At 38.2% G+C, this 25,971-nt stretch overlaps 1 protein-coding gene across 1 annotated transcript in view; it reads right to left on the reverse strand.

Annotated features, from left to right (window-relative positions):
• LOC115773049 (CUB and sushi domain-containing protein 1) overlaps nucleotides 1-25,971 on the reverse strand; it is a 454,304-nt gene that overhangs the window by 271,258 nt on the left and 157,075 nt on the right. The window contains exon 3 of the mRNA XM_030719557.1: nucleotides 10,160-10,272. Coding sequence (XP_030575417.1) covers nucleotides 10,160-10,272 — 113 coding nt within the window. The remainder of the gene's footprint in view (nucleotides 1-10,159; nucleotides 10,273-25,971) is intronic.

A 25,971-nucleotide genomic window follows, 5' to 3' on the forward strand; every position in this document is an offset into this window, starting at 1 on the left:
ATAATTTCTTCCTTCATATACCCTCATGTGTCCCTTTCCCTATTTGGACATCGGACATGATCATGTGACAATTTTGAATGGTAGGTGGGGTTTATATATACATGTGTTCTGCATTTTGTCATTAAGTATGAAGAAGGGCATGGATGCCCGAAATGTTACTATGCTTTGAAGGCACTATCATAATAAATTATTTCCCAGGAGCGTTCCGGTGTGCGGACTGTCTTTTTTTACCACATTCAAATATACTCATTTATCAAAAATGAATGTAACATGACAAAAAGAAGAAAAAGAAATACTACTTTTTTTTTCTTTTCTTTTTTTTAAGTAGAAGTCTGTAAGCCTAAAATATGCTCACACTGAGCCTGCATACAGTACCAGTCAAACGTTTGACTGGTACTTTATATGTATATTTGAGGTCTTCTTTAGCTCTGTGACTCATCTGTCAGGGATGTACACTGGCTCTCACACATATGAGCTTGATTAGGTTCAAGCCCTCTGTAACCCTTTAACAGATAAGTGGGATTAGCTAAAAGATTGATGTCTTTATTTGATTTTTTGAAGAAAAAAAATTAAGTGGACATTTAAAAGGCTATTACAATTTATATGATACTGTTTTGGAATGAAAAGAAAATCTCCACTGTCACAAAATATCTCTTACATACAGTACCAGTCAAAAGTTGGGACACTTTTGACTGGTACTGTATGTCATAATGAAGACTCTGAAAAACATGACTGACAGGGAGTCCATTTTTACCAGAGAAGGACATCCAAGTGATCAAACTTTTATATAGATATTCATTGGAACAATTTTATAAGCCACAACCATAATTTGATAATAATCTTCCCTTTTTCCTTTGGATGGCACTAATGTGTTAGAGATTTAAGGTCTAAGACAGAGTCAGAGTTAGAAACTCAGACAGTGGAAGCCAGAGAGGAATTGAAAGCAAGCTGAGAGTCGGGGAGAGCGTAGCTAAAATGACAGTAAGCGAGCACTCTCTGTCTCGAAGATTTTAACACAGATGTTATAAGCTTCACTTATCATCAGAGAGAGAAACAGAGGATAAAAAGGGGCGAACAGATATGAAAATGCTAAAGAAACCTTTTATCTCTACCCCTCAATTCACATTAGACTATTACAGTACATTTGAACTGCACTGAATTGTAACTGGTGGAACATGAGATAAGAAAATTTACACATGGGGGGCCTTATGTTATTAGATGAATCACATACTTTAAAAATCCCCAAATGTTTAATGTCCAGCATTAAGTGTGAGGTCAGCAATAGAGTAAGAAAAGCTCAAATTGTGTTTTGGCCAGTCTGAATGTCAAATGTTATCACAGTATGTGTTTGACTTTGAAAATCTCCTTTCTTGTAGAATACTGAGCAAGAAAATCAAGACCACTAAAGCATCTGTAGCCTCACATAATGTGCATTAATTAATAATGTGCTTAATGGCAGGCATGCCATCACATCGGTCTAAGTGGGACAACCCCCAGGATTATGTCTTGGTTTACAATGGCACCAGTGGTGCCGCTAGACCGATGAAAAAACAATGCCAGCTGAATCATCGTGCCTCCTTCAAACCTGAATTGGCCTGGAAAGAAAAACACTTTAAAACTTGAGAAAACCAGAAACAAGGAATGTTTGCCTTCATAGAAACCACTGAAACAGACATGTTTCAAAAGGCAAACGGACTTCCTTTCCAGTCACACTTTTAGAGTTTCGCTGTGAGTAGCTGGCAAGTGTTTGTAGGTAAGTTGTTGTCTTCCACAACAGGAAACCATAGCAAACTGCTAGCAACCAAAGCAATCTCAAGGATGTTTCACCCAGCAACACCAAGCAACCTCCTGCAACTACTCGTGAACCGGTTGGGGAATGTGTATTTTTCCCTAGCAACCAGTGGTTACGAGGGGGGGTTAATGACCTTTATCAAACAGTTTCACAGCTACTGCCAGCAACCACTCACAACCAGTCAGGGAATAGTGATTTTTTTCTACAACAACCTAAACAGGTCTGTAGGCCTTAGACTTCAGGTTTGCAGTCTGCTGAATAGATGCAGAAAACCCACTTTAATTGAAAGGCTTACCCTCATGGAAAAACAGAAGGTGTACAGATTGGCAATTCAGGGACAAGTTTAGGGATTGTGGCTGACAATTTTTGCCAGTAGAACTGAATTAAACTTACCTGCAGTGAATTTTTGTGCAGAGGTTTCAAATCTAAATGCACAGTCTGACATTTTTAACAGCTCACGAAGCGCTCAATAAAAAGTAAATTAAAACCAGTACATAGAGGCTAGATAAAGGGTGCGAAGTTCAAGCAATGTTATATTGACTCTAATAAGTTGTGGTAAGTTGATCACACAATAACAACACTCACTAAAAGTGTGTGTGTGGGATAGAGAGTGTGTGAGACGGGTTCTTGGCTCAGACAACGCGATTTGATGACGGTGATATTACCCTCGAACACTCCTGCACTACATCACTATGGGTACACACACCACATGCACACACACAGCAGGACAGTTGACATTGCTGCTTCGATCGATGTCGCAGACTAAAGCTGGCGTCAGTACCAACAGCGTTATATGAACCACTCCCACAGTGAAGAGCTTCCTATGGTGTTTCAGTCAATATGGGTTAATGGTGTATCGGACTGCTTCTCTCTTTCCTCTCTCCCTCTTTCTCTCTCTTTACCTCTTCAGAGCACACAAATACACAAATGTGTAGTAGCACCTGACTGTCCAAGTTGACAAATCCACCAGTAGTCTTTCCTTCCTTTAATGATTTGCTGTGTTTGCTCTAAGAAGCTTCCCTGCTGAATCCATTGGCTTAGACGAAACTCACAAACCTATTATTCTCAATGAAGGGTGCACAGATACTGATAGAAGCGGGGGATAACAGATCGATATGAAGAAAAAAATTGATTATCCATTGGTAACAGAGAAATGCAGTAAATGTCAGTCATAATATAATCACTGATTTCACGCCGGAACAAAACATTATTCAGAAAGGAAGGAAGTGACATTTGTAGTGTTTCATGAACAACTTTCTTAGTTGGTTGCAGCCATCCACTTAAGACATGAAGGCATGTTATCATTTATTTTTGCATTTATTTACTTGTATATGTGCAAGAGTGCTGTGCTTTATGACATTGCATTACCAGCAGTACCAGCCAAATGTTTGGACATAGTGTGTCCAAACTTTTGGTTGGTACTGTATGTTGAAAAAATATTCACACAGGCATCAGTTCAGTCTCAATAATATCAATAATTTCTGTTCAAAACTGCCAATATTTTATGCAATTTCAGTGGTCAATCGTTTTCATTAGTGAGCTAATGAAAAAGGAACCCTAATGAATTCAAGTTCCTTTGGAATGACTATGACTAAGACATTCATTCATACTGAATGGGTCTATATTGTCCTTGCCAATAGTTCTATGACCTAGAGAAAACAGTTATTATCAGGAATCTATAAATGCTAAACATAGAACACAGTCCATTGAGCTCAGCAGCTACAGTGTGTTTAGAAGAAATGTAGCTGATCATTAGTGCTGATTGAATTATACAGACATCCTCTGGAGCATAATGGCAAGTGTGATGTGTGATGTTTTTAGGAATCACTGGTGCGTGTGGTAATCGCTGAAGATCTAGCTGGATCCAGTAGTGCTGGTGGTAAACTATCAAGAAGACAAGGGAGAAAATTGATTTAAAAATGCAACATGGGATGGAACATGCTCTTAGAAATTCATTTAGGTTTTTTTTTAATTTAAGACAATAATGTAGTTGTGTTCTTGTTTTTCCTCAGTCATCCGATCACTGAGCAGAGACTCTTTGGTTTCATGAAATGTAACAGTCCACATAAATTCCCAAACAGCCCACCTATGTTGTTAATGTTTTAAGTCTTTAGGTTTTTGCTGGCAAGCTGTAGCACAATTTTCTCCACAGGAAGTCCGTTCAATAAAATAACTATACTATTTGAACTTATTAATGGCATCTGTAATGATTGATTTCTCTTTCTAATGTCTCTATAGAGGCATACCTCCCCTGACTGCAATAATAGCTGGGGGAAAATGTTGTAAAATTAATAAATCAGTTAAATACCATGAAGCCCAGTGTTTTTGTCCAGTACATTTCCAGTGTTACTAACTTTAATGCAGACAGCGGGATGTTAAAAGAACAAATGATTCCAAGGACAGTAATAACCAGAAAAACAAATAACTAAATATTTAACTAAAAGAAACTTTTTAGTTATTGAGATAAATGGTGTGAGTGAATAAGTAATGAATAAGTATATATGGTAGAATTAGTGTTAGGCTGAACAAGACATATTTAAGATATACATAGTGATTCATATGCCTTCATTTTAAACTACTATCCATAAAGCTTTGATTTGAAGCCCAGTCCTCTAAATATTTTTGTCTGCCAACACCCTGTATTTTGTATTCATATTATGCCACAACTTTTTCTACAATAGTGCAATTTTCTGCAATGGCTATTTGCAACCCTCTGAGATTTAGTAAGGCGAAACTCTGTGAAATAAAGGCTCCACTATGAAAACTATCTGGCTCGAGGCATCGGAAAAAACTCTAGATGAATAAATCTTTCTTATGTGTAACATCATGAGTAAGGACCCAAAATCCCTGAGCAGGAGGCTGCGATCTTTTTGCATCTCGTCCAGTGGATGGTGGCTACAGGGCTCTTGCCACAGTCTGTGCAAAGCCTTGCATCAAGTCAGCAAGATTTGGAAGCTCCTAGAAGTGTTCCTAATGGATTCTACACCAGTCTACACCACAGACTGACAGAGAGAGAGAGAGAAAGAAAGAGAGAGAAAAACTGAGAGAGAGTGTGGAAATGCCAACACCAAGGGGGATGAACTTCCTGCAATTTTACAGATACACACACATTCAGGCATGGGTACACACACATTACATGTTGTAATGCAGTGTAAAAGTAATACTCCATAATAACATACAGATAATGACACGGTGGATATTGCCACAGCAACAACAAAAGCACCCATGACCAGTAGCACATGTGCCTGAACATGTACACACACACACACACACACACACACACACACACACACACATGCGCACAAACAGACAGTCCTCTCTTACTTCCTTAATCTGTATTCACACATTCTTGTCTTGAATTTCTCTATTGCTTTTCCAGAGTCATGGCTATGCCCAACAGTCAGGAATGTATATGTTAGAGTGTTTGTGTGTGTGTGTGTGTGTGTGTGTGTGTGTGTGTGTGTGTGTGTGTGTGTGTGTGTGTGTGTGTGTGTGTGTGTGTGTGTGTGTGTGCATTTAATGTGCAAAGCCCTTTTTAACAGTTTATAGGTCCGTTTTTTTCTCTTCACTGAAGTCCCTCAACAGGAGAAGAAACTCTGCAGCTAGCCTAGGGACTAAAAAAAAAAAGTACACACTGCCTCTTTGTGTGTGCATGCCTTGTAAAGTGGATGTGTGAGGTTAAGACTCTGAAGAGGATTTTTCTGTTTTCTCTTAATGGCTAAATAATCTTTTTAGGGCAACTTACAAATGTACAGAAAAATAAGCATTTTCTTATGTCTTTCTTATTTCTTCTTTCTTATGTCTTCTTATATGTGAGGTGGGGCGTCTGTGGAATCGGGCTTGTTGCGAATCATTGATTGAATTGGAATGAGAGTTGTTTAGAGGACAAATCAATGCCTTGGGCTCTTCCTGAGCAGTTTTTGCAGTGCATACTGCATCATCCTGCTGCCACTGGAGAGCACCATTGCAATGAGGATGTGCTAAACTGTTTATATTTGTTAATTGATTTTATAAGAAAATAAAAATCTATCACTCTTTTGAATTCCTATTATACTGCTTTTAAATAAAAGAAATAGATCAGCATATCATATAGGTCAGTAATAAGCACCTCAGCTACACTGAGAACAGAAAACATGGACAAACAGTTCATTCACTTTGAGAACACAAAAGTAAGGCCTTGTATCCACTTGGTTTCTTGTTACAGGTAGCTGGTAGTGCTTGTTGCAAAGTGACAATTGCAAACATATTTGAGGCAAGGCAGCATTTTACTAAAAGTTTAAGTATTTCTAATTTTCAGCATTTTGCACCCAGTTCAAGCAGAAATATGCACAGAGGAAATTTTTTTTAATTTAATTAAAAAAAAATCATCAAAGTTGTGAAAGATGGTTCTATTGGACACAACCCAAAGCTTAATCTACATTGTTTCCATAGCTAAGGCTACAGGTCTAACTCCTGATGAAGCAGCTGTAAGAACACATAAATATTTCAAATGATTTTATGACTGCTATTTTCTAGGGGAAACAGATGGAGATGATGGCAAGGGAGAGAGGAGAATTGTATGTGACAAAAATTCTAAATTCAGGACCCCCACCCAAACTCCATCATAGCATCATAACTGTTAATAAAAGATGACTAAAGCCTTTCTTTTCATCTTTTCCTTCCTCCCATCGTGACTGTTTTTTTAAAGTGGCAATGATCGTGATCTCATTTTGGATGTTGGTCCTCTGATATTATGTTGTGTCGTGAAGTCAACAAACGAGAACTATAGACAAAAATGAATATCACCCTTCTGTTTATCCACTCTTTCTGCATCTTCCTAGTCATCTATCGCTACACCTCCTCTTTCACATTCCGTTTTTACATCTTTCTCTACATTTTACTTTTCCTTCTTTCTCTCCCTCTGCTTCAGGGGAAATTAATTGATGATTATCTTACCATGCAGAGTTGGTATGCAAACCTACTTTTTATCAGGAAGGCTTGCTTTTCACCACTTATAGCTTTATTTGACACCATGCAAACCCCCTACCGCCTTCTTTCTCCTCTCGCTCTATCTATCCCTCTCTTAGGTGACTTCGGTCTTATCAGTAAGCTATGTGCCCAGTCTTATAGTTCAATTTGGTCTCCTTTAATAAAAGGATAGAACTGAGAGAAGATTTATTAACTGAATTGGCTATGTGAACAGAGACAGGAATATATATACAGGCAGAGACTGGTAGTTAACAGCAATAGAAAAACATTGACTCTGTTCTAGTGTGATTCAGTTTACCTGAACAGATGCCAAAAAAAAAAATCGTAAGTAATAATGTACAAAAGAATACCATTGTGAAAAGGAAAATATGAAAGAATTAAATATAATTTGATGTAAAATAATAAAATAATTTGATATAAGACAGTGATGGATTTCCTGAGGGCTGTCTAATTTTGATTTTTAAGAACAGATAATTTCATGAATCCAAGGGCACTGTCCCCATGTTATAGACAATGTTGCAAAAGTAGTGTCATCCAGATTAGCCCCACAACATCCTTAAAGGAATCAGGTGCATCTCATGCTCCCCAAAGCACAGCCACAGGTACGATTGTTTCGGGGTTTTTTTTAACCATTTCAGTGACCTCCCACAAAGTGATGACCGAGTCATCCTCTCGTCCACAGACTCTGTCTCCTCTATGGAAGGCATGTCAGTCAGACTGAGGAGATCTGTAACCCTACTGAGTAACCTTTTCATGGCCTGATTAAATCCTCAGTTGAAGTCAGAGAACACCATCCACAGACTGTGGGCAGAAAACTGCTTCCACCCTCTTCACCTCTGGTGTCCACCATTTCATCCTGGCATTGTTGCCATGACAGGCACATCCTTTGCAGCTGTCACAGCAATGGAAGTGCAAAACATTATTCACTCAGACTTAATGTTCTCAGCCTTCTTCAGAACGCTGCTGATGTTCAGTTGGAAGTTGAAGAGATCCCCAACCAGGGCCTTTGCCAGACACTCCCAAAGCACCCTTACTACATGTTTGGGCATCCCAGGCCTGTCTGGCAACATCAGGTGGTGATCAGTTGACAGCTCAGTTCCTCTCTTCATCCAAGTGTCCAAGACATACAGCCATGGATCTGATGATGCAGCTACAACCTAGAGTGTCCCGCTGCCAAGTGTACTTATCATCATTATGCTCAAACATGGTGTTTGCTATGGCTAAACCAAGATTAGCTCAGAAGTCAAATACCAAATCACTACTTGGGGTCAGATCAGGAAAGCCATTCCTCCCAGTCAGTGCGACAGCTTCAGTGTGATTACACAGCCCCCCACCCCCACCCCCCACCCCAAACAGGACAATGGAGCCCCCAGGAGTGAAAATACATACAAAATGGTTATGAATTCAATTTCCTGTCTCTGTGACAAATCCTAAAAACAATTATTTAGAATACTATCCACATTCTAAATGTCTAAGGATATGGTTTGTGCTGTTTGTTTTCCATTTGACAGTAGCAGCCCTCTGAACTCCATTTTCAACTACATAACTTGGCTGAAAATGTCCTATTTTATACATAATTGCATTGTACACATGTAACACATAAAAATCTCAGTTTTCTTCTTCTTCTGATCCATGTTCTGAAACGCTTGATCAATCTGCATCTTTTGAGATACACAGCAAATCAAATTTTTTAATGATTTTTTCAATTTCTTTGCAACTGTAAGCATGATTTGCAGCTATTGTGGTCAATGTCACTGTCTTTTTGCTTCTGTCTTACTCACAGTACTCCCAAAAAAAAACCCCAATTATGATTTACATAAATTTTTGTTGTCAGAAAACAGAAAGAGTGAATTTGTGAAACAAACACAAATTATCACAACTAATGTGATCTAGCTGTCCCTTTCAAATAATCTTTTGGTCAGTTTTATGCTTTTCATTGCTAAAATCCTGAGGAACTTAAACATAGTATTTCAAACAAAGGTTGAAAAGAGGCCCTGTGTCAATTCACAGGCTTAAAAAAAATTGTGCTTGCATATACCTTAGGCCTATCAAGACTGGTCACATGACAGACGCACAACTATAGACAGAACAACGCAAAATATTTATGAATGTAATGCCTTGTTTGGTTTACACAAAAACACACAAAAGCACAATTTTTAATGTCTTGGACATACACACACTACCAATCAATCCTGAGGCAATAAACACACTTAAGGGTCCCCATAGATGTGAAAAGGAACAAAGGCAAAAAAAAAAGGTTTACTTTCAACATGCACAAACACAGGAATGGCACACACATCTATGAACACACACATGGACACACTGCAAAACAAAAGGATGTACACTGCACAGAGAGTAACATGAAAGTCCAACAAACATGCACTCACACACATCAGTTAGTGTGTAGATCTCTTGAGTTTGTCTTTGATATTCAAAGTTCATGATTCATAGATGAACTGTTACACAAGTGTAATAGAACATATGTGCATGTGTTTAGGTGTGTGCTGTGTGTGCATGTGCATCTTCAAAAGGTCAGGCTAAGCATTTGTGTTGCATCTCAATAGGCACACACACGTGGAACAGACTTGTATACACATCAAACACATAAGACACACATCAAAACCAAAACTTTATAGCAAGAACTGATGGGAGCATTCAACTCTCATTGTAGAAATAACAATAAAGAAACATGAATGTTTGAATATAGTATGTATATACATATAATGCATAGGGCACTTAAGTAGGTTCAACCAGTGGACTGATGGCCAAAACAACAGCTCTGGGCTGCAGGCCCAGGTTTGCTCATGCAGAGCTATGAAAATGAACAGTTATTCTCATAAATAAAAAGCATAGCTAAGCTATGCAGCTTCACCTTAATCCTACAGAAATGTGTTGGGTGTTTATCAGTGCTTGATCAACAGAGAATTCACCTGCCTGATTTCTCAAGCTACAAACAGACACATCTGACTGAGTCCATCAAAAAAATTCAAATTAAAATAAAAAAATTAAAAAAAACATTTCTACTGTTCTGTTTTGTGATCCAGAATACCAGGTCAGTACTGCCAAGACATTTGATTAATCACTGATAAAATAGAAAAACCTCAAAACAAAAACAACAGAGCCAGTACCCAAAGTGTGGAACATTGCATTCAACTCCATTAGTGTCATCAAAGTCCAAACATACACAGAATCTAAAGGATGTGTAACTATAACAATCTGTACTTTCAAACAGTCTTTCCTATAACTTGCTGTAGTATGTGGTAAAAATCTTACCATTATTCACAATATGTTTTCTGCGCCATGCCAACAATTTGCAGGATGCATTTTATTACAGTTACCTCTGAAAAGTGTATCACACTGACCACTCATACACATGAGCACAATCACACATTTGCTTACCTTCATATACAGCTTTGAAACCCTGTGCACTCACAGCAAAGTCTGTGGTAAACCACAAGGCCAATATGGATCCACTGCTGACTATAGGGGAGGGCAGCATGAATCCTGACAACCTGTAAAAGGGGGAAAAAAGTACATTTTTGAATCAGTGAGACAGTCTGCTTCTGGAAACAAATAAGGAAGCAAACCTTAAGGCAAATATTTCTGGAAACCCGAAATATGGAGATATAAGTACATGGTTGTGCCGATGTTATCATTAAGATTAACGCAATAAAGGTTCCCATTGAAATGAGGTCCTTTCATGAGCTTCTATTGTCTGTTTTCCAGATTCTCAGGTTTCTCTGACACTGAAGAATTACAAAATGTAGGAAGTGAATTTTCCCAAAACATCTCTGACTCAGCCACAGAGCAAAAGAATCACTATGATAACTGATCATGTCATGAGCCCAGACATTGGACTGGTGGACTGGATACTCTTCAATGGAACAGTTTGGTGGTGAAAATAATATTAATATTAATAATAATATTAATATTAATAATAATATTTGGTGGTGATCTTTTCATCTTGGATGGTATGTTTCAAACACAGTCACTGCTTCCTGGATGCCTGCCTGATTCCTCTTTACAGTGTTAATATAAATGCATTTGACTGAAAGGAAACCAACAAAATCAATGTAGGAAGTATGCAGGGGTTTCCTACATAAATTTGTGACCAAGGCCATTTTAGCTAGCACCAAAGAAAAACTCAACTACAGTATGCAGGCTCTGGAGAAATTGAACAAGGCAATAGTCCAGTTCAATTCCTATAGTTGTATCTGGACTTCTATTTTGAAAATCAGACCTGGCTGTTGTTAGTTGAAATTCTTTTCTCTATTAAACTGAAGATTTTGGAAATCCAAAACAGGGGGACTAGATTTTCAAAAATCCGCTCCTGTTAGTCACCGTCACAGTTGTTTTTTGTCCATCCAGTATGTGTGTGTGTGAGAAAGAGAAGAGCAGTTTTAAACTGTGAATAGCAGCTCACATATTTGGAGCGCTGATGATTTCCTTTTAAAGTGCAGTGTGACCTGATCTTGACTTAAGATGACTGAATAAAATGTGTTTGTCCTTCCCACAGTGTATCCATACTCAAAAAACACAGACAGCCAGAGACACTGACGCACAGAAGGATAAATTGGTTTGGATAGGTTGAAAATGTGTGCAGGTCCATTTCAGGAAGGACATTAAAATTCAACTATTTGTTTGAGAGAGACAAGCTGTGAAAACATATTCACCAATCAGAGAACGAGAAGCGAAACTCAAATCAACTGATTAGAGTGATCAGTTTCTAATGAATCATTAGTCATCAGTTGTCAGTTTTTCTTCACACCTGTCAGTTAAGCATCCGTTAGTTACCATAGTGATGGCATTCTGTGTAACTATAGTGAAATCAGTGAGAAATTTTACTCAGCACTAAACTCAAGAAATGGTTTCTAAAAGCAAAACTGCAATTTGTATCCACCTGGTTTAGAAATCATGAGCACCCTCCAAATCTGTGCTTTTGTGTTCCTGGTATTAAAAATTTGTTCAAAGGAAAGAGGTAGTTTCTGCTTTTCTCCAAAAATCCAAATTATAATTGATCTCTATGGGGCAGTTAAATGGCACTTCTCGCACTCAAATGCCTACAGATAATAAAGTGTAAATCTGTCGGCTTTGAGAAATAAATCATTTGAAAGACCAAGAATTTCCCTTCAATATGGTTATGAAATGATGCATGTAGAGGGGAAATTGTACACTCAGCAGCAGGTTAAAAAGAGAAATTTCAGAAGAATTTTTCTACTTTTCACACTCTGTCGGGTAATTCGTCCATTCTGGGTCCGAAGATTCCATCCACTGAAATGAACGGGGATTTTCACCACCAAACTTTTTGATATGATTTAATTTTTGGGCTTCACGGATCATTTGTTGTTATTGCTGAAAAGCACCAAATTAACTACCGTATTTTCCGGAGTATAAGTCGCACTTTTTTTCATAGTTTGGCTGGGGGTGCGACCTATACTCCGGAGCGACGTATATGTGACATTTATAACACATGAACCAAAATACTCCAGCCACTTGACATCTCCGTGAACTGCAGCTTTAAGGCAGTCTTGCGTAACCTGTGGGCGCAGTGGATGATGGATGGAGAGCACAGCTTAACGGCAACTGGGAGAATGCGCCACCCAACTTTCCTGGAAGTCATTGGATGGATCAAGAAAACATGGGCTTCAGTGACAAACCATCCTGTTGGGATTCAGAAAGGCTGGAATAATTGGAACTGCAGCTGACGACGAGTCTGACTAACGCGACACAGAAGAGGAAGCGGCGCTTCGTCTACGGAGTGTACGGAATTGTTTAGAAGTGACACCGAGGATGAAGAATTCAATGGATTGATGGTTTGGTTAACTTGTTAGTATGTTCTTTATGCTATGGTTATCTGAATAACTTAATGTTACGTTAACATACTGTAGCGATTCTCTTAGTTAGAGAGCGTGTTGATGTTGTGGGATTTCGGACTGTTCGGGAGGTTCGTGAAGGCAGCATGGAGAGAGAAAAAGACCGAGAGCTTGCCTGTGTGTGTGTTGCTGTTCCGCTGTTGTAGTTGTGGTTGGCGTGGCTGTGGCCTACAGCAGCCGTTTTTCTGTTAATAAAGACGACCTTTGTTGTGAATATCGCCGACTTTGGAAGTGTGTTTACAACGTTACAATACCGAACACGTGTTCGTTGTGCGTCATGTAGCTGAATGTGCTACGTTAGCATAACGTAGGTGTAACCGTGTTCGTACTGTTCTTTAATCCATTATTATTTTAAATTGCCGTTCAAGATGGAATTTGTGCTCTGAGTCTCGGATTCTATCAACCCCCCCCCCCAAAAAAAAGTGCGACTTATAGTCCAGTGCGACCTATATATGTTTTTTCTTCTTTATTATGCATTTTTTGGCTGGTGCGACCTATACTCCGGAGCGACGTATAGTCCGAAAAATACGGTACTTTATTCTCGAGCTTTCATCTCCACATGTTGTTGACAGCTACTGCGTCTTCTTTGGTTGTAAGAGGCTAATGTGTGTGAGCATAGGTTGCCTTGTGCTTGCAGGCAATTTATTCAATGTTAACTATTTATGTGCATCAGTATAACTAAAGCTAATGCTGGTATTTGCCACCCTAAATTTGTATCATTTGAATTGTGATATGTTTTTACAGTTTCACCTGTTTTATCTTGGAGGTTTGGGGGGGGAATTGGAGCATTGGGTAAACGTGGGATATCATCTGACTAATAACCCTTGAGTGAAAATTTTGTGTTTTCTGTGGATAGTAAGTTATATTCTGTCTATAGCCTTAGCCTCTCTCTTTTTTAAACATATCTTTATTAATTTTATGCATTTATAATGAATAACATTTCCCAAGCCTTCCCATATTGAAGCCTTAGACTTTCTTTCAAAACTGTTGAAAATCAGTAGTTTGAGTAATATTTATCGATCAGTGTAATAGGTTTCAAGATGCACATACAGCTTGGTACCCCCTTACAATTTTGTGTGTGTGTTTACCATTTTATTATTTAATTTTTGAAAAAAAAAAAAATAGAACGGGGAATTTATGAGAAGGCTTTATTTTCAAGAAAAATTAACATGTAGAGAAGCATACAAATTCTCACAAAAGTCTCCAAAACATATATAAGGTCTACTGCTCCTCTGATGGTAAGTGAAATATTTACTAGTCTTTTGCACAGTTTTGGAAAGGTTAACTTTGGAGATAAAGCATGTATAGTTTAAAAGAGGATTTCTGACATACTCCATCAATGGCTGAACTGGAGGCTAGTGCATTTTATCATTTGCATTGTTTTTCTGTTATTTCTTGATGGAGCCAACATCTAATTTCATATATACAATAAATTTCCCACTGTGCACGCACAGTGGGAAATTTAGAATTTTGCACAACCACTGGAGTGCAGTGTTAGTGTACTGATTTGTTTCCACACTACCTTTCTTCACAATACACAGAAAGTATGTAATACCGAACTTTAACAAAAGGCAAGAAAAAACAGGGAGAAATAACAGGAAAATAAAGACAGATATTGGAACAGGATTCTAACTAATGTAATCAAAGCAGGGACAACAATGAGTCTGGGTTCTGTATTCATTTTATACAATTCATTTTTTGGGATGGCACACAAAAAAGTAGCAAATGAAAGTGACAAAGTGAAAAAATGTAGACACTCAAAAAAATACGGTTTGGAGAAAGAGGGAAAAAGGTGGATGGGCAAAACAAAACAAAAAAAAAAAGACAGTAAAACAGTAATTCATTTAAACTACTGAAAACCAGAGAGGACAGTGAAAACAGAGAACAGTGAAAAATGAATAATTTTAATTCTCTGGCCTCAGAGCAAGGACACAAAGGACAGACAAGAAGAGATGAAGGGAGCATACAGAAAGCAACAACCAGGCAGAGAGATGGTAGGAAGCGAGGAAACAGAGAAAATGTAGGAAAGACCATACTGAAAGGGACAGGAGGGGGTAATAAGAAAAGAAGTGAGTAAGTGGAGAGGAAGAAAAAAGTTTTTCTTCTTATAGGTAAAAAAAAAAAAAAGACTTTACCACAGTTGTCTGGCACCTACATTCTTTGTTCCTGTCTGTGCATTGAACCTCTTATTAAATTGCTGGTTTATCTGGGATTTGATGTGTTTCTTGTGACTAAGGATTCAGGTCCCTGTGGCTACGGTAATTAACTGTTGTGCACTATTTTAAACCAGTAGAGGCTGCTGTATGTTAATGTAATGGTGCCATTACTGTAAGTAAATTTAAGAAAGCATAATAATCTATAATTATCATTTGGTATTCTATATAAATCTCTGATGGCTTATCAGTTTTTTTTTATTGCAACTGCATTTAATTGTGCTTACTATTTCATAAAGTCATTAAATTATATAGATAAGCCCACTAAGTTCTTTTCACCCATTGGCATACTGATATAATTGTTGGCACAGTAAGTAAGTAAATCCATTGTCAAACAATGCACATTCAGTCCCATATCTTTTTTGTTGGTAGTGTGAAATTGTCTACTTTTATGACCTGTGTTCTGCATTTTCTATGCATTTTCTATTTTTCTGAACCAGAAAGAGAATTGCCTGTCCACAGTCTACAATAAATCACCTTGGTGGCCCACAGGGGACAGCACTTGCATTCTCACATTAATATTTCACCACTCAACAAATAAGATGTGAACAAAGTGAAATGGATATAACTAATTATCAGGAGCATGCCTTGCTCCTGAATTTTTAATTTCATGGACATATGAACTCTCAAGGACATTTAGTTCTGGACCAAGGTTAATTTTTGCCACTGGTCAAAGATTTAGAGAGGGGATATATTCGTACTGATCAAAGAGGTACTGGATACATTTGGGAATGATTGTGGATGAATACAGCAAAGGTTTGTAAAGGGTTTGGAGCAAGCTCTGGCATCAACCTTAATCTATATTTAACTGAAACAGTTGATTAATAAACTGGTAATTGATTAAAACAACAGTATATGCCATATTTCAAAATCTGGTGCTTACAATTTAAGCAAATCATCACAAACAGTCCAAAATGTAAACTTTAGGCAAATTGTATTATGTTGAATAAGCTCAGACACAAGCCACAATTCCCTTTCTCTGTCCATCTGTCACTGAGAATAAAATGGAGCTGTGATTTGTGTTCTTAAATGGAGGATTGACCAGGAGACAGATGAGAACTCACATGTGCAGACACACACGTACACGCAAGATTGTTAGTCAGTCAGTCAAGTAATGAGCAGTAATTGTCTAGCTGTCATTGCACTGATGGGCCAACATGATTCCATATCCCTGTCCAGCTCTCTCTGTCTCTCTCTTTCTCTCTCTCTTTCTCAATCAGGCAAACACACTGATCCTACGGCTGTTTGACATTTATATGAAAATAAGTGAGCTGCTTTTAGAATATTTGACTGTTTATCCAGTCAGTCAACTGTTCACCCAGTCAACCAGCTTATGTAATCAGACAGCCACTCAGTGATTCCAGCCAGCTGGTCTTTACAGTCAACCAACCAACCAGCCTGTCAGCTTGCCTGTGTGCCTTTCTGTTGCTTTGTCCATCTGTCTAACTGTCCATCTGTATCTGCCTGACTGGTCCATCAAACTGTCAGCATCTCTGATGTTGACATATTCTTCTAATTCTAAGATAAGTGTTTAAACTGGACATAGTGTGGTAATAAAGCATGCCATAATACTGGAAATTAGTCTCAGAGCATTCACAAATTTCCCACAAAATGGCCTCTCCTGGTATTCCACATTTTCACAAAATAAAAATGGAGACCCATGGTACAAAGTTTTTGTATAAATAAAGTTACTCATCTTTTATTGCATGATATTGTGTTGTAAATTAGCAGTAGCAGCATAATGTTAGCGTAAAACTCACCAGTGAACATATAAAGTTTTATGCTGAAAGAACAAACCCACAATGGCACAAAGGTATAAAAAAAAAGAGAGAGAGAGGAAAAACATATGGGAGCTGTTCAAATGAGTCAGTTGAAAAAGAGTTTATTATTCTGGTAAAAAATGTGTTGTTTTTTCTTAAAACAGATGTCTGAGAAGCAAGCTTCTTTCTATCTTGACACTCATATCATTGAAGTGATAGTCTAAAAGTGTTTACTCATTTTTGAAAACAGGAGGTTCTCAAAAATAAAATTACTTAAAATGATGGGAATAATATGTTTTGGCTTTTACAGTCACCAGATCACAACAAACACTTATAGGAGGGTTTTAGATGCATGCGTTAGACAGCTCTTTTAACCACCATCATTGAAACACCAGATGAGGGAATATCTTTTTGGTGGAATCATGTCCATCCATCCATCTTCTACCACTTATCCTGGTACAGGTCATGGGGGCATCAGTCTAAGCCCTGGCCACCTCCTTTAGCTCAACCGAAGGGACACGAAGGCTTTCCCAAGCCGCCTGAGAGATATGATCTCTCTAGCTGTCCAGTGTGTCCTGGGTCTGCCCAGCAGCCTCTTCCCACTAGGACATGTCCAGAGTACCTTACCTAGGAGGCATTCAGGAGGCATCCTAGTCAAATGCCCAAACCATCTCAACTGACTCCTTTCAATCAATTTTCTTTTCTTTCTTAAAGGTTCAAATCCCTGTGTCTAATATAGGCTAAACAAGGAATATGTGGAGACAGCCTCATATCCCCTAGTCTTTTGACATCCCGATCTCATCACCACTTTATAATTGTAGTTAACTGTCTGCAAAGAACATTTAATCTCATGCCCCATTTTTGCTGGAAACTGTACCAGAATCAGGGACCAACTCACAAAACATAGCACACTGATAAATGTCACTCACCACCAATCTTCTGATTCAGGTTACCTTCCCAATCTTTGTGTGTGTGAACGTATACTAGAGTACCAACCCAATAAAGAAAACTTTAAAAACAGCAATTTCTTCAACACATGTCCTTGCACTCTTCTGGTAAATTTGGCTTACAAGTGGTCCACCAAGCAGAAAATTTCAATAACTTTTAAGCTTTTAGAGTTTGTTCAAACAGCTTTCTGAAGCGCTCTGTATTTCAGTCAGCCAGCTGAAGTGGAATAGATTATATGCGAATGAAGAAAATATACAGCATTGATGTTTAGCATCACTCTGTTCTGACCTCATCACTCCCCACAAGGAAACACCAAGCAGGGAACAGGGCTTTCAAATGCTACATGAGTCACATGAGTAAAGTTACTGCAGGCATGCAGTGAATGAATAAGCAGAGCAATGAGGGCTTAAGTACAAGCCATGATTAAAAAAGAGGAGATGGATTTAGACCAATCAACCAAAACATTAAAACCACTGACATAGGCGGTGGATAACAATGATCATCGTTTTAAAATGCAAGGCTTTGCAAGCCTTGGGGCGCTATGCCGTAGTAACGCGAGACCTCAATGAGAATCTCGGCAGCATTGAACATGGCCGTGTATATAGTCAAAATAATGCATCACTAGCATATATGAACCAAATGTTGATGACCCCTCTTTTTTGCATACCTTCTTCACTCTCTGATTACTCTGACACCACACTTATAATAGGAGACTTCAACTTTGTACTTAATCCAGAAACTGACAGGCTCAGTACAGCAGTGAGTCAAAGGAACTGGCAGTCTACAGACATTCGTAAATAGCACATGAATGACTGTGGTCTTTCTGATGCTTGGCGTTCAAATCACCCCATCCTTAGGGGTTACACCTTCTTTTCACCAGTACACCACCCACATTCCTGCTTAGACTACTTTCTAGTTAGCAACTTCATTTTGATGGATATCATAGATACTCAGATTCATCCTATCATTGTCAGTGATCATGCACAAGTATTTATCTCTCTGACACAGAAAAGAGTTACACCACCAAATAGGAACTGGAAATTAAATACATAATTTATTAAAGAACAAGATTTATTTCAGAAAGGAGTGACATATTTAGAAAATAATGACAGGAATATCTCCATGTGTTCTTTGGTAAGCAGGAAAGGTAGTAATGTGTGGGAAAGTAATATCTTATTGTTTACATAAAAAAGGAAAAATGTGTTAGAATTAGAAGAAGAAATTAAATCATTAGAAGCTGCCTATGATGCCTCACCACAAGAACATATAATTAGTGACCTGAGAAAACTAAAACTGGATTTAAATTAAATAACTAATAAAAGAATCTCTGATTCAAAGGCTGCATTTAGAGAACTTTGGACATGTCACTAACCAGTTAATGCTAACTAAAGAAAAAAATACTATTAGGATTCAACTGGGAACATTACTCATAATCAACAACAAATAAATAAGTCTTTGAAAGACTTTTAGGAAGCTTTTCTTAATTATATAAATCTACCAAAACTAAACAATGAACAGATTGTGGCTCTGGATTCACCTCTTACACTGTCTGAATTTCTCAAAACCCGACAGCATCTTCCAAATAATGACAGGTCCAGATGGTTTCCAGCAGAGTTTTACAATAATATATCCTGACCAACCTGGTTTTATCAAGGGTAGGCACTCAGCCAATAATATGCATAGGCAAATAAATGTAATAGACTACTGTTCCAACAAATTAGAAAAACCACAATTGTCTCTTTAGATGCAGAGAAGGCATTTAACCAGGTAAACTGGAAATTTCAGTTCTACACAAATTTGGATTTGGTTGATACTTCATAGACTGGATCAAAACACTATACAGCTCTTCAAATGCATGTGTTAGGACAAATTATGTCTCTCTCCAAAGCTTCAGTCTGCAGAGGATCAGCTGGCAGGGTAGCCTGTTTGCTCCTCACTTTTTGTTATTTTCATTGAGCCACTAGTAACAGCAATCTGACAAAATTTATGTATTAAAGGAATGCAAGCTAAAAACTACCGACCATAAGGTAAGCCTATATGCTGATGATGTTTTACTTTTCCTTGGGAACTTACAAACCTCTCTTCTGACAATCACACTTACAGATAAATTCTCATCTATATCAAACTATGCCATCAACTGGAGTGAATCAACAGTTCTACCTCTGAATTATAATTTTCAGAACTCATCAACCACTCCACTGTAGTCAGGTAACATGAGATATTTAGGTATAATTTTTTTCCTCTCAGACTTGGTAAATTGAATCATATCCCTCTACTAAACACAGTATAGGATGATTGCATTAGAATACTATTTCATTTATGGAGAAAGTGGCCAATATAAAAAAGACGGTTTTCCCTAAAACCATCTTGCTCTCACTGATCCCTAATTAACCCTCTATTACTTGGCTTAAGTTACTAGACTCAAACATCTCAAAATTTCTATGAAGTACAAACTCATGAATGAGTTTAAAAACTTTACAAAATCCAAAGGTTGTCTAGAACTACCAAATTTTTGTCATTACTTCTTAGTCAGTAGAATGCAGTTTGTCTCAAAATGAATCAACTCAAGCTTGTTAGCCTTGAACAAACACTCTATAGAAAAGAGAAAATAATTGATCTGCCTTTCATTAACTCCAATATTAAGCATCATCACTCTGTTATTGTTAACAAATGATGATTTGATTTCCTTGACAACCAGTAAATAGTTTGCTGAACAGGGGTCCTTACTGGCTCTCTCCTCCTGGGAGTAGTCTTCCGCCCCACCCCCACTACTCCTTCAAACAACACATCACTCACACACATAGGGTATTGGGGGGGGTAACATGAGCCATATAGGCCGCAGTGGGCAAGGCCAATTCATGTGACTTTGCTCGCTGTGCCACACAGCCCCCCACCCCTCCTTTTTAATCACACTATAGTCATTGTGGCTCCAAACACTTCACTATACATATAGGGCCTTGGGGGGAAGGTGTGTTAGCGGTTGGTGGGTGGGGCTGCTAAGGTGTCCCTCAATTTTTTCTGCACCTTAGATATTGAGGGTTTTGAAGGGAGGTATGAACAAGCACTGTAGACCAGCAGTTGGGTGCTTATGTCACATCTGTCCCCTCAATTTTAATAGCACTCTCGTTATTCTCAGCCTTTACACCTCATACACTCACATACACCAACACATGCTTCCAACATATTACCTTTTACACTGATGAGTGGGAGGGGGAGCAGGCAGGTCTTCCTACACCCCTATTTTCTGCACCCTGCCCAGGATGGGGGTCGGCTGGTGCCTTAGGTGCCGGGCCGGTGTTGTTGTTGTTGTTGGCTCAGGGGGACACCCGTTCACCCGTACTTCAGAGGGTGGGTTGATGTGGATGGATGTGTGTCTCTGTGAATTCTTCTGTCTTTGCGTGTGCATGTGAGTGGCTTGTATGTATATTTGTGTGATGTGAGTATGTGACAGTATGTGTCTGAGTGTGTTTACTGTATGACTGGGCCTGGGTCTGGGTCTGGGTCTCGCTAAGCCTTGGCTCCTATGAGACATGGTTGTGGAGTGTGGGGGGTTGGTGGTTCTCTGGGGCCCCGTTTTTGGCTCACGCCTGGATGGCCTGCGTCTAGCGGGGTCAGCTACCCATTGCCTTCCTTCTTCCTTGCTTCTATGGTGTGGGCATGCAGTTGTCATCTTCAGTACTCTTGGGGGGCTGCGGATGGTCAGGGGTCTCCTGGGCCTTTCTTTGTCTGCCTTTGGGTCTGGCAGGCATTGCTGCAGCTTTTCACCCTCATTATCAAGTAAGTTTCATGACAAAGACATACACAGACATTCACACTTTTGCACACAAACAACACAGCAAGATTGTATGTTTGTTTATGTATATGATTTAGTTTTTCTCTTTTTCAGGTGCTTGTTTTTTGAATGTGTTTTATTACAGATGCAGCACTTGGCGATTCGTGGTGTTTTACTTGTGTTTTGTCCTCTATTTTTATCTTTTTTCTTTTCCTACCCCCTAGAAGTGCTTCTATGAATGTGTGTGAAAGGGAAAGGGCAAATGAGGCACGTCGTATAAAGCGCTTTGAGTGCTCAAAGTAGAGTAGAAAAGCACTATAAAAGAACCAGTCCATTTACCATTTACAAAGGAACAGAGCATTCAGACTATGATTGTGCTTACTAAAGCTGCCAGACAGGACAGGTTTATTAAAAAATTTTGACCTGGCCTCCAACCACAGCAGCTCCCAATCCAATTGAGCACAACAGGACAACCCAAAAGGTCACGTGTCCAATTTTAGGCAGGTGGTTTTTAAAGTAAATGTACTACTTGTACAAGCCTGTTTGCAATAGGCTGAGATCTGTACAATGTAAAGAAGAACAATGCATCATAATTTCGTTGCCAGTGTTCTTTATGCCTGTGCACAATGGCATGCACAGCAATTTATGCTTACTGCCCTCCCTCATACGCCTCAGGATATTCAAGTGGAACACATGCAAGTGCAAGATGTCAGAGAATAACCTTGAAGGGGAGATAGGTCAAATTTAAATCAGGTAAGATAAGGTTTTTGCTTTTGATGGGCTAAGTTGGCAAACATTTCATTTGCATCTTGTGGGTATAGAAAATACCCACAAGACATGAAGTAGAAAATGCAGGTGTAATTTCCACTGAACATGTAAAATTATAACTTTCTGAAGTTATGTTACTAGGTTAGGGATTTTTCTAAGGGTGCAAACAGTCAGTTTTTTCACCATAATATGACAGAAACCAATTGTGATGGTTGGAAGCAAGTTATTAGTCATGCTCTGATGCAATTACCTGTACAACCCCCAACTTTACCAAAAATATGTCAAACCTTTAGTGAACATAGTTTTTGTAACTATTTTATAGCCCAATAATTGCTACATTTGGGGAAGAACTTCTGCAAGACTTTCAAAATGTTTTTAACTTTTTACTTTTGGGTTCAGTAAAAAACAGTAAAGAGTAAAAAACAACTCATACAAAGTCAATTTTTAATAAAACACAAGATAATAGTCCCAAAATATAACCTGACTATTTTTAAGGATTGTAGCAATTTATATCTTTATTTCCTACCTTTCCACCTGTCTGCTAGCTCTGGCATTTATAAAACCTGTCACACACAAACCACAGACACCGCCAACATAAGCAAATATTACTATATTCCATAACAGTCTAGAAGAGTATTCTATTTGACAACACTAGATATACCACACACTTGTACATTAGATGTATGTCCTGGGCTGAAACTATTTGTTTAAACCTGTCATTCTGTGACCTAATCCATTTTTCAAGATTGTCTAATGGAGCACTAGTCTATCAGTGACACAACGTAGCACACAGTAAATGGACAGACAGGAAGCGATTTGTGTGGAAAAGACAGAATAAGAGAGGAGTGGACAGGGAAAGAAAAGCAGTGAGCAGATAACTGAAGAAATCTTTAAAAAGAAGAGAAAACGTTTAAAAATTACAATTTTCTTCCAGGGATGGAAGAGTTTTTTTTTTGTTTTTTTTTTAAATAAAAACAGCCAAAGATAAATTCCAGGCAACATGGTGAGCAAGTGAATGGTGTTGGTAGAAGATTTGTTTTAAATTACTGTCTTGGCAGAGTTTCCTATACACATTGTACTGTAGATACTATGTTATGAGAAAGCACTGTGGCGTAAATCTAGAAACAACGGCTGAATACATCTCTGGCAACAACACTGGAGCTTTGGAAATTTTGGTAAAGCAAAAAAAAAAAAAAAACAGGACTCCTTTTCTCTGAAGTGAGTGAGAGAGAAGCAAAGATAGAGATTGGCCTAAGGCAAGATGGGCATTTTTCCTCTTTATTTCACTGCGTGTAACACTTAATAAACATTACTGTAGTCATTTTAAATCCTTTCATTTCCATGCTGGATGTCTTAAAAATAAACAAAGATTAAAAAAAAAACTGTGATCAAAGCTACAAACAAAGAAATTGTTCGGTTAATATGGTAAATGTTATAGTTTGTAATCACAGATTATGTGTTATGCTGTTAATGAAGATATTACGTTGTATTTATGGACATGTAATTTGCTAGATTAATTTAGACCCTTGGCAATGGAATATTTTGACAGTATACTCAAGGGTAGCTATTTTGGCCTTAAGCAAACTTTAAAAAAACATTACTTTTAAACACAGAAGAGAAGAGAAGGTTGGATTTCAGGAAATGTTTGTTTTCAGAGGTCTGAGAATACTTTGTGAAATCAAATGGAAAGATAGTCAAACAGGTTTTATTCTAAAGAAGAATTATAGATCTTTTGCCTCTAGGGGTGTAAGTTACCCACTGAGATACCTAAACTCCTTGACACACGTAAGTACACAAGAGGTACACACAACCTCACAAAGATCTAGGCTGTAGCACTGCTGCAGTGTTGTGAGGAGTTGTTTGCCTTGCTGATGGGCACTTTAGCAATGGGTGGTACTTGATGCAAGCAATAAGAGAGCATGAACCCTACTGATTCTCTGGTGTTCTTAAGCAACACCTTGCAGAGCAGTTCCCTTAAACTTAAGCCCTGAAACCCAGCAAATCCCACAGTGACTGTCAAGCTGTCTGTCAACCACAGTTTGTCTAGCCTGTGTGTGCTTTTGTGCTAGCCCATGTGTCTACACAGGTATGTAACAAAAGCAACCAATGCATATCAATCCCACCAGTTCTTCAACTGTAGAATTTCCACATCAGATCAACAGAGAAATTGTTAAATTACATACACATTACAATACAGTCACTAATTACTGTGCAGTGGAAGGTTTTTATCAAGCACAACATCAACAAAATGTATCACTAAAATGTATATAATTATCAGAGGAAATAATTTGTGTCTTTCTCAGTGTCACGTACCGTAGTTACAGTTTGGATACAAATTAAATTTCGCCTTGAAATCTATAAATGTTGCCTCTGTATGTTTCTTTCTTTATCTCCTTGACTTCCAATCCACACCAGTTATTACAATTACATTGCAAAAATAGCCTGCATTAAAAATCCAAATTGCTTTACAATTTTTTTGGAAAAGTCACCATGATTTTAGGTCACAATAGGTACAAAGAAGCTTCACGAAATCCCACAGGGACCAATTTGTCTCAGCTGTGGTAAGGAACAGCAGTAGTGAGTAGGCAGTTGGCACCAAGCCACATCTCACTGGGTTGTAGACCAGTGTTTTTCTAACTGTGAATCTGGTCTTAACATGGGTCACTGTTTGCTTCAAGTGGGCTCTTGGAACATGATGTTTTATTGAATGTGAATATCAGCTTGAAACAGTGAGGTTCTAAAAGGTGGTTCCACTTGATAAAAGCACTGATTTGCTTCTCAATGGTGAGATAAGGTAATACACCTAGTCAGTGGACCATAAACAGAGTAACGCTTATTTAACTGAAAATTTCTTTTAAAGCAAGTCTTGCTGGCAAAGACATTCTGTCCAGTAATTGTAACAAACAAACAAACAAAAAATTTTACTTGGACTTAATGCTGGGGTTGTGCAGCATTGCCAAGCAAAATGTGGATGCTGGAGTCCACTGTTAGATATCATCATCTGGAGAGACATAAAGTTTGAATCTGGCCACAGAGGTTTAACTGCTTTTTTTTTTTTGAAAAGCCTATTCTGCCTAGCATCAGCAGCATCAGCAAGGGTTTGTGGGTATCCAGACTTCTGGCTGTTAGCCAAAGCTCTGGGTCCTTCAGACTAAAGTGCTTTCTATTTCTCTGTCTGCCTCACTCACACAAACACACACAACCTTGGTTTTGCTTCCAAGTCTATTGAGGCATAATGGGCATCACACCCTTCACACCCTTGGCTTAAAACTTGACAAATGGTGAATTAGAAAATGAAAACTTGTTGTTAGGCATAATGAGAATCATCACAAGAACTCCTTATTTGAAAAGCAGGTACTGAGATTTGTGTATCTTTCCTAACATTCCATATGCTGTTCCTTCATAACAAAATACAACTAAAAGCAAAGGCACAAAAACTATGTTTATACCAAAAATGATACTGATTAAAAACAAAAAATGCAATTTTTGCAGCATGGTTCACCTAATGCTTATTTATTTCTTCTTACATGTTTAGTCATTGTACGCCATCTAAACTTTTTTTTAAATCAGAAAAACATGGCACATAGAGCATATACAATATTTATGCTAATCTACTAACTGTCCCCATTTGCAAACTGCTGAAGAAATGAGGTCCATAACCTCATTTGATCAAACATTTTACCGTATACACATTTATTAGACTGTTGTGGGGACCTTTGAATTTAAGTTGCTGACAGGGTCATCACAAGGTCATCAGTTTATCTGTGGCAAGGGCCATTACTTTATGTCATGCTCTCCACTCTCCAGTTATTTCCTGTCAGCTCTCTACAGCATGCTATGCTATCTGACACACAGCAGTTTGTTTGGTTTTTTTTTT

Source organism: Archocentrus centrarchus, chromosome 3, assembly GCF_007364275.1.
Source record: "Archocentrus centrarchus isolate MPI-CPG fArcCen1 chromosome 3, fArcCen1, whole genome shotgun sequence".
In the NCBI taxonomy this organism is placed as follows: Eukaryota; Metazoa; Chordata; class Actinopteri; order Cichliformes; family Cichlidae; genus Archocentrus; species Archocentrus centrarchus.